This window comes from Maylandia zebra, linkage group LG7 (genome assembly GCF_041146795.1).
Source record: "Maylandia zebra isolate NMK-2024a linkage group LG7, Mzebra_GT3a, whole genome shotgun sequence".
NCBI lineage: Eukaryota > Metazoa > Chordata > Actinopteri > Cichliformes > Cichlidae > Maylandia > Maylandia zebra.
In genome coordinates, this window is record NC_135173.1 from 64,801,657 (window position 1) to 64,817,046 (window position 15,390).

A 15,390-nucleotide genomic window follows, 5' to 3' on the forward strand; every position below is an offset into this window, starting at 1 on the left:
ATTCCTCTGCAGATGATCTGTTAGCTGTTTGACAACTACTCTTTCAAGGAACACTTGCTCCTTGCAAAGAATATTGTTATTCAGGAAGTGATCGGTATTGAAGTTTTTAATTCTGTACACTGTAAATTTACAGGAGTGCTGGCATCATGACCCAGCTCTAACTAAGCAGCAAAGCACGAGCATGACCAAGAGCTTTGAACTGATGCTAACTTAATATAGCAACCAATCTGCACATCACAGGATGTGATCTGTTTAGCAGGGCTCTCTGGTGTTCCTTTGGAAAACCAGCAGTTTCTTTACCGTTTATTTAAGTGGCACAAATTGTTACTTTATGAGAAAAAAAACTAAAAAAAACTGCAAAGACAAACTTTCATTTATTCTTTAATTTTAATTTAGGACTCAACTTAGTAGTAGCATGCAAAAAACAAAGTGTTTACAAACACTAACCAAACTGCCCATAGGGATACTGGAGATGTATACAGTTCCAGTCTGGAAGAAGACTCACAATGACAAAGTTTCACTGATCCTTTATCCTTTATTTTGAAGTGAAGTTTTCAGCACAATCATAAAAACACAAATACTTAAGTTTTACATCAAAACCAAGCGAACTGTCCACAGTGCAGGAACAGTGCTGCAGCCTATAGCTTATACTCTGCTGTTTACTGATGACACCATGTGGAGGTGGGAGGCACTGCTCTTTCACAAAGAACAGATTCTCAAGTCATTTCAGATTACACTCCAAAGTATCACAGTGCTTACGGTCAGACTTTCAGTGTTGTATTAAGCAAAAACACTCGTTATTCAGTATAATAAGATAAATATTCAAAGTCAGAAATGTAAAAATATTAAATATCAGTATTAAAAGAACGACAGAGTAAACAAACAAAGAAATGTTTGGATTGCAGGAAATTATTCCTATTTGCAAATGAATCTCATAATTATGTCTTTAAGTATAAGAATATCTGATACAGATTCAGCATGTAGACAGAAGAGCTGCTGTTTGGTTATACAAACTTCTAGCATTTAAACATATAAACTGTCCAGCTTTTGTCCATGAAGGCTCTTCCAAAGTAGTTTCCATGGTTACAGGTTGGATGTCTGTCCTGGGACGGCTTTGGCATCCAGGTAGCTGATGAGCTGCTTCACCCAGGGGGCTGAAGGTCTGACACACAGCTGTCGGCCTGCCACTGTGTTCAGCCTGAAGGTTCACAGAAAGAGGAGAGTCAGAGGATGGAGGGGCAGGTTTGGTGATGGTGGTGATGTGTGTTTGTGAGGTTGTGTACTTACAGGATGGCGGGCTTGGAGCAGCGCTGGCTGGTCTTGACGTAGCTGACCACTCTTCCTTTAGGCACTTCCTGGTCATTGAAGCGGAAGCAGCACTTTTTTGGGCCAGCACCGCGCATACCTGCAAACAAACAGGAACAAGTTAACAACTGAGCCACTGACACAGCACCACATCATCTGCTTCCTGGTTTTTGTTCCGATTCAGTTTCCTGCTGGCTGGTGTGAGGTCACATCTGATACTGTATGTTTAGTTGATGACACTGTGCAACTGCTCATTTGTTCCCCTGAGTTATGAAGTGGTCAGATTTGTCATGTGACCTGTCCTCTGTTTACTGTATCTATGAAGTAATATGTTAATATTAAGTTTAATGCTGCATTAACATTAATTATTTTACTTTCAGATTTGTTCAGCTCTGCTGTTTTCATTAGAAATTATTGTCTAGTCATTGCCGACATTTAGATATATAATCATCACTTTGAGTTATTATTTTCACATTGCACATTTGAATGTCCTGAGACTTGTGTGTGCTTTATTTTGTTTTTTGTTTGTTTTATATATACGTTGAATATGAATTAATATTACATTTAAAGGAGAAAGAAATTGTTATTCATCACACAGTGTAAAGGTCAGATCATTAAAACGAGCCTTACCCTCAGTCAGAGCGATGACAGCCAGCATGAGCACAACCACAGACAGAGCGAGACGAGGAGCGGCCATCCTGAAGTTTGTTTGTTGGCTTCGTGTTGCAACAGTGGATTAAAGTCTCAGCTGAGCTCTGTCGGCTTGTTCTCTGTGCTGTGTCACTGCTGTCCAACTGCTTCACATTTATACAGTTGGAAGAAGAAGCGGGGCAGACCCTGTTGTGCATCTTGGAAAAATTTGTGACGTGTCGAGTTTCACTAAAACAGGGAACTGTTCAGTTTCCCTTTTCACTACGCCTCTCTCAAATGGGATCAAAGTAGATCTCTCTGGTCTGTCCAACTTCCTATGTGCTTTCTATTCTGACACCACAGACCTTTCATTGCTGATGCAGTGTGAAACAGTTAAGTGTCTATATAGGACATATCAGTATTCAGACATGTATTTGTTCAACCCCGTGAAGTTTCCCAAATATAAGTTTAGGGATCAATATGGACTTAGCTGCCTGCTGCGTCCTCTTTATGCTAAGAGCAGTCCCACCTTTCAGCCACTCTGCACATTTCGAGCTTTCTTAGGGTAAACTTTTATTCTGAGTCGATTCCCGTGTCTGAGTCCAGCTGTTGTGAAACTGTAACAGCAACATAAGTGATACTTGTTTTACAGTATTGGAGCGCTCTCATAGGGCAACTTTATATGAAGAAGAGCAGAAACAAATGTTCCTCAGATTTCAACCTTTTTCTCTCGATGTGGCTGAAACACAGTCTGGTGAACATCCAGACAATCAGTTAATAGAAGAAGATGAAATGGGTTGAAGATGGACTTCAGGAGATTTCAGGAGTGAAAAGTCCTGAAATCACCAAAGCATTTGCTCATAGCAGGTCATGTGACTGTGGGGGTTTCTGTGTTTACCTTGTATTATTGTAGGGTCTTTATCTTATAAAATAAAGCGCTTCGAAACAACTGTTGTTGTGATTTGGCGCTATATAAATAAAGTTGAATTTAACTGCTTTAAACCTGCATTTCTTCTAATGACCAACAGGTGGAGCCACTCCTGTGGTTTCAGAAAGAAGTCTGCTATAAACGTCACTGTAGCTGCTTTGTTGTGTGACCTCAGTAAAAAGTTTCCTGGTGGTTTGATGGTCTCAGCTGATATTTTCAAGTCCTCCGAAATATCACATAATGTTCATTTTGTACGTTGTGGTTCCCACTAGTGTAACAAGGATCATAAAGTCAGGTGTGTTTTAGGGTGGGCTTAGCTTGTGTGGTTGATAAATGCTGAAAACTGACAAAAGTCTCAGCTTCATGCTTCACACATGCAGAACTATCACTGGGTGATGTCTGGGTGGCTGTGCCCACCTGGTGTATTTGTTTAATATACAGTCTGTGGATAAACTAGTACTAAAAACTGTCTGTGCTGAATTTTTAACATGTACAGAAAAGCAGCAGGGACAATGTGCATCACCCTCACAATGTTGTGTAACAGGTGACATTTGTCATGCACATCTGCACGCAGGCTAACTCCATCCATCACCTCTCTCTCTCTCTCTTCTTTTCACCGTCACCACTGAAAACAAGAAGAGACTGAGAGTTGATCCATGATGTAATCCCGCCCCCACCCTCAACCGGTCCGTCCCTCCTACCACACACCTCACCACTCTCTTGCTTTCGTCATACATGTCCTGCTCCACCCTCACATACTTCTCTGCCACTGCAGACTTCCTCACACAGCACCACAGTTCATCTCTTGGCATTCAGTCATATGGTTTGTCTAGATTCACAAAGACACAGTGCAACTCCTTCTCTGTCCTTCTCATCTCCTGTACTACTGACTACTTTCTTCATGTCCCTACCTCATCACTTACTGGTGAGTCTATTATTAGAAACCTTAAGTTAGAGACGTTGTGAGCTCAATCGATTGTATTCCACATGAGTATCCAGCGTTTGGACAGGAAGCAGAGATGCAGTTGTAGATGGCTCTGCAACTTCTCTCATTCTGTCATCCTCCAACAACCCATCCCCATAAAGTCTGTTTCTGCTCCCAGTCCACCTAATTATAGACCCAGTTTTAACTTTCCTCTTATTTCACAAAATCTGAAGAAATCCATCAAAATGAGATCTAATCAGATGATGTCTTAGAGCACAGCAAAATCATGTTAATAATTTGGTTCATTTCCTCCACATTACAAAGGTAAGTTAAAGGATAAATGTCCTACAGGCCTTTCTGGATGGCATAGGGACAGTGAATGAGTCCAGGCTAGGCTGGACCTCTGATGGTGTTCTTGGCTTTTAAGGCTCCACCTGAGATTGATTGCACACAGTTTGGCCACCAGCTGTTTTTATGATGTGCTGGAGAGCTCTCCTGTTCAGAGACATGCAACTAATGTACCATGCTGTGATGCAGTATGATGACAGATGCTGTGGTGGACCTCTGAAAACTGACCAGCACACAGACCTGTGGTGATTAGTAGAAACGTAGCTTTTCAATTTCAATTTCTTTTATTTATACAGCGCCAAATAACAACAACAGTCCCCTCAAGGTGCTTTATATTGTAAGGTAGACTCTACAATAATAGATACAGAGAAAAATGTAACAATCATGTGATCCCCTATGAGCAAGCACTTTGGCGACAGTGGGAAGGAAAAACTCCCTTTCAAACCTAATCTTAAAAGTAGAGATAGTGTCTGTCTCCTGAATCCAAACTGGAAGCTGGTTCCACAGAAGAGGGGCCTGAAAACTGAAGGCTCTGCCTCCCATTCTACTTTTAAATACTCTAGGAACAACAAGTAGGCCTGCCGTGTGAGAGTGAAGTGCTCTAATAGGGTGATATGGTACTACAAGGTCATTAAGATAAGATGGGGCCTGATTATTTAAGACCTTGTATGTGAGGAGCAGGATTTTGAATTCTGGTTGTAACAGGAAGCCAATGAAGGGGAAATCTGCTCTCTCTTTCTAGTCCCTGTCAGGACTCTTGCTGCAGCATTTTGGATTAACTGAAGGTTTTTAAGGGAGTTTTTAGGACATCCTGATAATAATGAATTACACTAGTCCAGCCTGGAAGTAATAAATGCATGAAGTAGTTTTTCAGCATCACTCTGAGACAGGATATTTCTAATTTTAGAGATGTTTCAAAAATGGAAGAAAGCAGTCTTACATATTTGTTTAATTTGTGCATTGAAGGACATGTCCTGATCAAAAATGACTTCAAGGTTCTTGGCTTTGCTTTGTGTCATTTAACAAACTCAGCAACATGTTTAAAACTGAGTTTAAAATTCTAAGCGTGTGTAATGGGCAGAAAAAATACATTCTCGTCCACTAGAGGGCAGTACAGCCACGTGCTCTAATTAAATTGGTAGAAAAGTAAAACTTTTTCCAGTAAAACTGAAGAAGACGAAAAAGAAATTACATAATAGTCAGGCTGCGAGAGAGACAGCGCAATGCCTCATAGCAATAGATAAATATTTGAAAAGAAAAAAAGTAGTCAGTCTGACCTGGGTTCTGGAGAAATTCCGGCCCAGATGAAGACCCTAGCACGAGTAGTGGTGAGAAGAAAGCAAAAAAGTTATACTGATGATCAAAATGCTTTTTGTGACATTTTTGTTTGGTGGTGTGCTGTGTGATTTTTCTAATGTGAAATATCTGCTGTGGCTCCAAAAGGTTCGGAAACACTGCTATAAGGTGTTGTATCACATCAAAATGATTATTGCTGTGCTTCTGTTTTACACTGAATGATGGGGAAATATTGTTTGTTTTCTGCAAAATTACAATGAAAATGCACACTATTTAAAATGACTTACAGTGTAATGATTTCCTTGAATTACTTTTGGAGAATTACGTCCTTAGGCATGGGACGTATTATAAACTATTACCAAATCTGTCTAGCCGGGGTCAGCATATCACAAATATATACATATTCGTTTTTCAGCATCATTCTGAGACAAGATGTTTCTAATATACAGACATCTAGTGTAATGCAATTGATTGTACACTGCTGTGTAGTCCATTGTTTTTAAATTATGTGTTATCAAAAATGATTTCAGGAAACACTGTTAAATGTGCAGTTTCTATGCCATATGTGAGGACATGATCCAGAGTGTGGGATCATTTCCAGTTTAAGAAAAGCCAATTGAGTCTAATAAAAAGTTAAATGAGGTTTTGAAATTGTCGTTTTCAACATCTACACAGATATTAAAATAACCTGCACTATTTATTTGATCATAACTGAGTGGTAACACGGGTAAAATGTGGAGAAATCAGAGAGTAACTCTGAGTAAGAGCTAGAGGGATGGTAGATTATTACAACAAAAAATGTTTTTTTGAGTTTTTCAGGAAGGGTGGACAAAGGTCAGAGTCAGGCTTTCAAATGAATTAAAACTGTCTGTCTGTCTTTGGTTGATTAATAGGCTAAAATGAAAGATTACTGCCTCTCCTCCTCCTCTGCCTGTGCGTTGAGGACTGACAGTTAGCTGGGATTTTTTGGTGGATTCTGAGCAGACAGTCTATATGTGGATGGGGTGTTGGGGGAATAACAGGAGGTGGGACACTGCAGAGAGGCGTGTAAGATTCCAGCTCTGCTTCCTGGTTGCATCTCTGGATAGTCACGTTTTGGGGTGCTTAATAAAAGCACTCATTTTTCTCAAAATAAGAGCTGCTCCATCTACAGTGAGATGGATGACGTCTCTCCTAATAATAGCAGAGGTTCCCTAGAAAGTTTCACAATTTTCTGTGAAGCCAAAGTCGCTTTCTGGACAGACAGCCAGCAATTTATGGAGAATACGCACTCCTTGTCTGACTGTGCGGGGGGCCGGAAAAAAATTACAAGCTCCAGTACTGTTTTATGAAAGATACAAACTGACTCATTAATAAAAACTGATTTTTATTTCCCTTTTTATAACTAGAGAAGGAAAGAAGGACTATCGACTGGCTAGGCAGAGAGGCCAATCTGGAAAGGATGTGCAGCAGATTAGGGTGATGAAGGAAAGAGATGGAAATGTACTGATAGGTGAAGAGGGGTGCTGAGAAGAAGGAAGGAGTACTTTGAGGCTGAAAAAAGAAGAAAATGAGGTAGAGCGAAGTAGAAAGATGAATAACTGTTAGTTATTCAGAAGGTAAAGAGGATCAGTAAGAAGGAAATGCCGGCAGCTGTGAAGAGAATGAAGAGTGGAAAGGAGGTTGGTGCAGATGACATTACTGTGGAGATATGGAGACTGATTAAAGAGAGGGCAGTGGACTTTTTAACCAGATTGTTTAACACAATCTTGGAGATTGAGAGGATTCATGAGAAGCTGCAGTAAGTACAACTTATTAAACTGACCTTTGGCACCTTTGTTTTGTCTGAAAACTCATATGTCTGATATAAAGACACTTAACTGTTTCACACTGTATCAACAATGAAAGGTCTGTGGTGTCAGAATAGAAAGCACATAGGAAGTTGGACAGACCAGAGAGATCTACTTTGATCCCATTTGAGAGAGGCGTAGTGAAAAGGGAAACTGAACAGTTCCCTGTTTTAGTGAAACTCGACTCGTCACAAACTTTCCAAGATGCACAACAGGGTCTGCCCCGCTTCTTCTTCCAACTGTATAAATGTGAAGCAGGTGGACAGCAGTGACACAGCACAGAGAACAAGCCGACAGAGCTCAGCTGAGACTTTAATCCACTGTTGCAACACGAAGCCAACAAACAAACTTCAGGATGGCCGCTCCTCGTCTCGCTCTGTCTGTGGTTGTGCTCATGCTGGCTGTCATCGCTCTGACTGAGGGTAAGGCTCGTTTTAATGATCTGACCTTTACACTGTGTGATGAATAACAATTTGAAATTAATATTAATATGATATTCAGCGTTTATACGTAACAATAAAATGTTTTTTTAATTTTTAATTGAGAAAACCAAAAACAAATCACTCAAATCATTAATTTTATTACAAAGCAACAATAATTCTTGGCTGTTTTATTTACAAACTAATAGACCATTAATAGCAAGCTATTGATTTTATTTTTGATAAACAATTTATGAAACTTTTCTTCAATCTTTTTCATTCATAGGAGTTACTAGAAAGAAATTCTATTTCTGAAGCTAAAGTCATGAACCATTAAAGCTGTAGCATTCAGTAGTTTGTCTAAGATAAAGAGTCCATTCTAATGTGCAATATGAAAATAATTAATGTTAATGCAGCATTAAACTTAATATTAACATATTACTTCATAGATACAGTAAACAGAGGACAGGTCACATGACAAATCTGACCACTTCATAACTCAGGGGAACAAATGAGCAGTTGCACAGTGTCGTCAACTAAACATACAGTATCAGATGTGACCTCACACCAGCCAGCAGGAAACTGAATCGGAACAAAAACCAGGAAGCAGATGATGTGGTGCTGTGTCAGTGGCTCAGTTGTTAACTTGTTCCTGTTTGTTTGCAGGTATGCGCGGTACTGGCCCAAAAAAGTGCTGCTTCCGCTTCAATGACCAGGAAGTGCCTAAAGGAAGAGTAGTCAGCTACGCCAAGACCAGCCAGCGCTGCTCCAAGTCCGCCATCCTGTAAGTACACAACCTCACAAACACACATCACCACCATCACCAAACCTGCCCCTCCATCCTCTGACTCTCCTCTTTCTGTGAACCTTCAGGCTGAACACAGTGGCAGGCCGACAGCTGTGTGTCAGACCTTCAGCCCCCTGGGTGAAGCAGCTCATCAGCTACCTGGATGCCAAAGCCGTCCCAGGACAGACATCCAACCTGTAACCATGGAAACTACTTTGGAAGAGCCTTCATGGACAAAAGCTGGACAGTTTATATGTTTAAATGCTGGAAGTTTGTATAACCAAACAGCAGCTCTTCTGTCTACATGCTGAATCTGTATCAGATATTCTTATACTTAAAGACATAATTATGAGATTCATTTGCAAATAGGAATAATTTCCTCAAGTCCAAACATTTCTTTGTTCGTTTACTCTGTCGTTCTTTTAATACTGATATTTAATATTTTTACATTTCTGACTTTGATTATTTATCTTATTATACTGAATAACGAGTGTTTTTGCTTAATACAACACTGAAAGTCTGACCGTAAGCACTGTGATACTTTGGAGTGTAATCTGAAATGACTTGAGAAGCTGTTCTTTGTGAAAGAGCAGTGCCTCCCACCTCCACATGGTGTCATCAGTAAACAGCAGAGTATAAGCTATGGGCTGCAGCACTGTTCCTGCACTGTGGACAGTTCGCTTGGTTTTGATGTAAAACTTAAGTATTTGTGTTTTTATGATTGTGCTGAAAACTTCACTTTAAAATAAAGGATAAAGGATCAGTGAAACTTTGTCATTGTGAGTCTTCTTACAGAGTGTAACAGCTCGTGTCACATAAACAGACAATGAAACAACTACTGATGTCCTTTGCAGGTGTAGAGTTCAACCTTCACTTTAAAAAAAAACAAACAGGAAATGACACTTAAGCAAATCCTTGCTTGCCTGTGATTCAGAAAATTTTTAAACTCAGTTTTAAACATGTTGCTGTTTGTTAGATTACACAAAGCAAAGCCAAGAACCTTGGAGTCATTTTTGACCAGGACATGTCCTTCAATGCACAAATTAAACAAATATGTAAGACTGCTTTCTTCCATTTTTGAAACATCTCTAAAATTTGAAATATCCTGTCTCAGAGTGACGCTGAAAAACTACTTCATGCATTTATTACTTCCAGGCTGGACTACTGCAATTCATTATCATCAGGAAGTCCTAAAAACTCCCTGAAAAACCTTCAGTTAATCCAAAATGCTGCAGCAAGAGTCCTGACAGGGACTAGAAAGAGAGAGCAGATTTCCCCTTCATTGGCTCCCTGTTACAACCAGAATTCAAAATCCTGCTCCTCACATACAAGGTCTTAAATAATCAGGCCCCATCTTATCTTAATGACCTTGTAGTACCATATCACCCTATTAGAGCACTTCGCTCTCACACTGCAGGCTTACTTGTTGTTCCTAGAGTATTTAAAAGTAGAATGGGAGGCAGAGCCTTCAGTTTTCAGGCCCCTCTTCTGTGGAACCAGCTTCCAGTTTGGATTCAGGAGACAGACACTATCTCTACTTTTAAGATTAGGCTTAAAACTTTCCTTTTTTCTAAATCATATAGTCAGGTCTGGACCAGGTGACCCTGAATCTGTCACGGCTGGGGCAGCAGTTGTGTGATGGAGTGAATGAGGACCCATGTTGCAGACAGTGGCGGAGGTGCGAGTGGGTTTATTTACAGTGCACAATAAGAAAGGTGAGGGCAGAACTGAACATAAACCTAAACTGGGGAAAACTCATAATAACAAAACACAAAACCATAACTGACAAAGTCACACGCAGGGAAAGACACAAGGCAGTAGGCAGGGGATGGAGAGCTGGAAATGGAGAGAAGAATGTGGAGCAGAGAGACGCAGAATAACACAGACGAACCGACGAGGAACACAAGCAGGCATACACTATAAATACAAACAAGGTAATCAGGTAATGACACACAGGAGTGGAGCACAGCTGATCCTAATTCACAGGATGACAGGAAGACACAAACTGACACAGTGATAAGAGACCCAGACCTTCAAAGTAAAACAGAAATTCACAAAGACAAACTCAGGGACACGAACAAAGCACAGAAGGGAGAACACTAAAGCACTAAACACAAGAACCAAACCCTAAGCCCAAATACAAAATAAGAATTACCACAAAACATAAGATGATACCAAAAGGAAACACAAAACGCTGGGTCACCAAACCAGGAGCATGACAGAATCCTCCCTTAGTTATGCTGCAACAGGTGTAGGTTGCTGGGAGATTCCCATGATGCACTGAGTATTTCTTCTTCAGTCACCTTGCTCAGTCATTATGTGTTAACAGACCTCTCTGCATTGAATCGTACTTGTTATTAACCTCTGTCTCTCTTCCACAGCATGTCTTTTATCCTGTCTTCCTTCTCTCACCCCAACCGGTCGCAGAAGATGGCCCCGCCCCTCCCTGAGCCTGGTTCTGCCGGAGGTTTCTTCCTGTTAAAAGGGAGTTTTTCCTTCCCACTGTCGCCAAAGTGCTTGCTCATAGGGGGTCATACGTTTGTTAATTTTTTCTCTGTATCTATTATTGTAGAGTCTACCTTACAATATAAAGCACCTTGAGGGGACTGTTGTTGTTATTTGGCGCTGTATAAATAAATGAAATTGAAATTGAAAAGCTACGTTTCTACTAATCACCACAGGTCTGTGTGCTGGTCAGTTTTCAGAGGTCCACCACAGCATCTGTCATCATACTGCATCACAGCATGGTACATTAGTTGCATGTCTCTGAACAGGAGAGCTCTCCAGCACATCATAAAAACAGCTGGTGGCCAAACTGTGTGCAATCAATCTCAGGTGGAGCCTTAAAAGCCAAGAACACCATCAGAGGTCCAGCCTAGCCTGGACTCATTCACTGTCCCTATGCCATCCAGAAAGGCCTGTAGGACATTTATCCTTTAACTTACCTTTGTAATGTGGAGGAAATGAACCAAATTATTAACATGATTTTGCTGTGCTCTAAGACATCATCTGATTAGATCTCATTTTGATGGATTGGTGATAAGTGTTCCAAGCAGGTCCTTGGACGACTCAAGCAGGTGGTTTTAGCCACAAAAAGCTTTTACGCTGCCGATAATAGCAAAATGGTTAATGCTGCATGTCTTCATCATGAATAATCCTGTTAAAAATCTCTTTTCCAGCATCCTTTTAAAACTTTTGGGACATTTCTTCAGATTTTGTGAAATAAGAGGAAAGTTAAAACTGGGTCTATAATTAGGTGGACTGAGAGCAGACACAGACTTTATGGGGATGGGTTGGGTTTTTTTTGTTTTTTTTTTTGTTTTTTGTGTCCCGTTTGGATCTTTAGCCATCAGAATTGTTGTCTTAAGGCCAAGAAAGATGCCAAGCGGATTTATTTTACCAAGTGGATCATCATGGTCTTGCCATATTGGTCCATTTGATTGACCTTTATTATAATTATGAATTTATTTTATTTTCAGTTCCTACAAACGGGACAGACATGACTGGGGGATAGGACAGGGAGAAAGAATGAAAGAAAGAGAGGGAGAGAAAGAAAACCAAAGGGAGAAGAGACGGTGAGAAGGGGGGGAAGAAAGAAAAAAAAAAACCAAACAACAAAAAAAAACAAAACACCTGGGTCACCTGTATGGAGAAAAAAAACAGAAGAGAAAGCAAACAACAAAGAGCAACATAATAAAAAAAACGGCACCATCACAATAAACTAGCTAGCAGTAAATATCAGTAGATACTAAGTAATAAACGATATTGTGCAGCACGCAAGATAGACAGCGCACAATGTGCTTTGAGGCAGCAGCCAAGAAAGCTGTAGTCCGCGTCTGTGAATACCCGTGTGTACACCTGTGTGCATACCTGTGTGGATCAGCATGCTTGCATTCCAAAGGTTTCTCCATGTAACGATCTGCTAGGGAGTGTGGGGAGCCACAGCCCCGTCCTCCAGGGTATGAAGCAGGTATGGAGGAGATCAAAACTCCAGACATCCAGAGGCCCCCAGAATACAAGAGACCAAGGAAGACCAACAAAGGGGCAGCCGCGCCACTGTCCCAGAAAGAGCTGAGGAGAGTCCCAGATGAGGGCTCACTCAGCAGCCGCGGAGCAGAAGACAGGGGGAGTTGCAGTGACGCGCCCGTGAGCTCCGCCGGCAGCCAGCCGTGCCTGAGTGACCGAGCCCCAGGCCGAGAGGCCGGGGGCACCCCACCTCTGAAGTGGCCCGAGCGAGCCCCAGGCTCCAGGCCCCGATAAGCGGCCGCCAAGGAGTGAGCCGGTGTGTACCTGGACGCCCATCCCCGGACACAAAGAACCACCAACGCACCGACACCTGAGGGAGTCCGCCACTGGCAGGGGAAGTGGTGGTGGGTGGAGATAGGCCTCCAAACCTTGGAGGGCCTGAGGTGTCCCCAGAGAGGTGGCGTCTGATACCCAACCTGACATATAGACACAGACATACAGGCACACACAGATACAAACATCCATTCCCACCCTCATGCTCTCATATGCACTCACTCCACACTCAACCAACGTGGAGACAGACATAAAGAGACGCTGTACACACGATCACACTCCCCAAGCGTACCCTACAAACCGGGTCTAGGTACCCTTGCCCCTGGAGGGGGGAACTGCACCCAGACCCAGGTGGTGTTACCCTTTTCCCTGCGGTGGGGAGAAGCAGACCGCCCCGACTCCGCAGCAGCAGGGAGGCCCCACACTCCAGACCGCAGTCGGACGGCCAACTCCTCCTAGCCCCCCCGCTCCAGCAGGCCGCAGAGAATGGGGGTGAGAGAAGACTCCAAACCTCCCTCCACCCACTCATTGTAGTGTTGATGCATGTGTGTTCTAAGGTGCAATTAAAACCCAGGAGGGCATGGAGCTACCTGCCAGAGAGCAGCAGGTAAGCGCATAGTCCCTCCTGCTAGCCCTCAATGTCTAAGTGTATTTAAAATTGAGAGGTGGGCAACGACGCCAGGGGTGAGGTATACACCCTGATGGTAATTTGGACTCCGTGTATCGTGCCCACCCCCAAGATCCTATATGTATGTGTAATGAGAGTGTGAGTAATGTGAATGTCTAAGTTGTGGGATAAAATTGAGGCAGAGGCAGCCAGAAGGGGACAGAGGGGGGGGGTAGCCTCCTCTGCACCCTGGTGACATACCCCTACTCCAAGGCCCTGCATGTGTGGGTGGTTGTGGTGGAGCGGGAGGGTTGTTGGAGGATGACAGAAGGAGAGAAGTTGCAGAGCCATCTACAACTGCATCTCTGCTTCCTGTCCAAACGCTGGATACTCATGTGGAATACAATCGATTGAGCTCACAACGTCTCTAACTTAAGGTTTCTAATAATAGACTCACCAGTAAGTGATGAGGTAGAGACATGAAGAAAGTAGTCAGTAGTACAGGAGATGACAGAGAAGGAGTTGCACTGTGTCTTTGTGAATCTAGACAAACCATATGACTGAATGCCAAGAGATGAACTGTGGTGCTGTGTGAGGAAGTCTGCAGTGGCAGAGAAGTATGTGAGGGTGGAGCAGGACATGTATGACGAAAGCAAGAGAGTGGTGAGGTGTGTGGTAGGAGGGACGGACCGGTTGAGGGTGGAGGCGGGATTACATCATGGATCAACTCTGAGCCTCTTCTTGTTTTCAGTGGTGACGGTGAAAAGAAGAGAGAGAGAGAGAGGTGATGGATGGAGTTAGCCTGCGTGCAGATGTGCATGACAAATGTCACCTGTTACACAACATTGTGAGGGTGATGCACATTGTCCCTGCTGCTTTTCTGTACATGTTAAAAATTCAGCACAGACAGTTTTTAGTACTAGTTTATCCACAGACTGTATATTAAACAAATACACCAGGTGGGCACAGCCACCCAGACATCACCCAGTGATAGTTCTGCATGTGTGAAGCATGAAGCTGAGACTTTTGTCAGTTTTCAGCATTTATCAACCACACAAGCTAAGCCCACCCTAAAACACACCTGGCTTTATGATCCTTGTTACACTAGTGGGAACCACAACGTACAAAATGAACATTATGTGATATTTCGGAGGACTTGAAAATATCAGCTGAGACCATCAAACCACCAGGAAACTTTTTACTGAGGTCACACAACAAAGCAGCTACAGTGACGTTTATAGCAGACTTCTTTCTGAAACCACAGGAGTGGCTCCACCTGTTGGTCATTAGAAGAAATGCAGGTTTAAAGCAGTTAAATTCAACTTTATTTAAATAGCGCCAAATCACAACAACAGTTGTTTCGAAGCGCTTTATTTTATAAGATAAAGACCCTACAATAATACAAGGTAAACACAGAAACCCCCACAGTCACATGACCTGCTATGAGCAAATGCTTTGGTGATTTCAGGACTTTTCACTCCTGAAATCTCCTGAAGTCCATCTTCAACCCATTTCATCTTCTTCTATTAACTGATTGTCTGGATGTTCACCAGACTGTGTTTCAGCCACATCGAGAGAAAAAGGTTGAAATCTGAGGAACATTTGTTTCTGCTCTTCTTCATATAAAGTTGCCCTATGAGAGCGCTCCAATACTGTAAAACAAGTATCACTTATGTTGCTGTTACAGTTTCACAACAGCTGGACTCAGACACGGGAATCGACTCAGAATAAAAGTTTACCCTAAGAAAGCTCGAAATGTGCAGAGTGGCTGAAAGGTGGGACTGCTCTTAGCATAAAGAGGACGCAGCAGGCAGCTAAGTCCATATTAATCCATATATAGGGGAAACTCCACGGGGTTGAACAAATACATGTCTGAATACTGATATGTCCTATATAGACACTTAACTGTTTCACACTGCATCAGCAATGAAAGGTCTGTGGTGTCAGAATAGAAAGCACATAGGAAGTTGGACAGACCAGAGAGATCTACTTTGGTCCCATTTGAGAGAGGCGTAGT

General features: G+C 42.2%; 2 protein-coding genes across 2 annotated transcripts; one reads left to right on the forward strand and one right to left on the reverse strand.

The window, feature by feature from the left end:
• Positions 1-466: 466 nt before the first annotated feature.
• Positions 467-2,068, reverse strand: LOC106675229 (monocyte chemotactic protein 1B-like). Its single transcript, XM_014409343.4, has 3 exons — positions 1,936-2,068; positions 1,288-1,405; positions 467-1,198 (listed from the first exon to the last, which is right to left on the reverse strand). Exons 1-3 carry the CDS (start codon positions 2,000-2,002, stop codon positions 1,084-1,086), a joined length of 300 nt encoding a protein of 99 aa, XP_014264829.3. The 5' UTR covers positions 2,003-2,068; the 3' UTR covers positions 467-1,083.
• A 5,456-nt stretch (positions 2,069-7,524) lies between these two features.
• LOC143419738 (monocyte chemotactic protein 1B-like) lies at positions 7,525-9,230 on the forward strand. The gene is made up of 3 exons (XM_076887090.1): positions 7,525-7,683; positions 8,347-8,464; positions 8,554-9,230. The coding sequence occupies exons 1-3, from the start codon at positions 7,617-7,619 to the stop codon at positions 8,666-8,668; spliced, it is 300 nt and encodes a 99-aa protein (XP_076743205.1). The 5' UTR covers positions 7,525-7,616; the 3' UTR covers positions 8,669-9,230.
• The last annotated feature ends 6,160 nt before the right edge of the window (positions 9,231-15,390 follow it).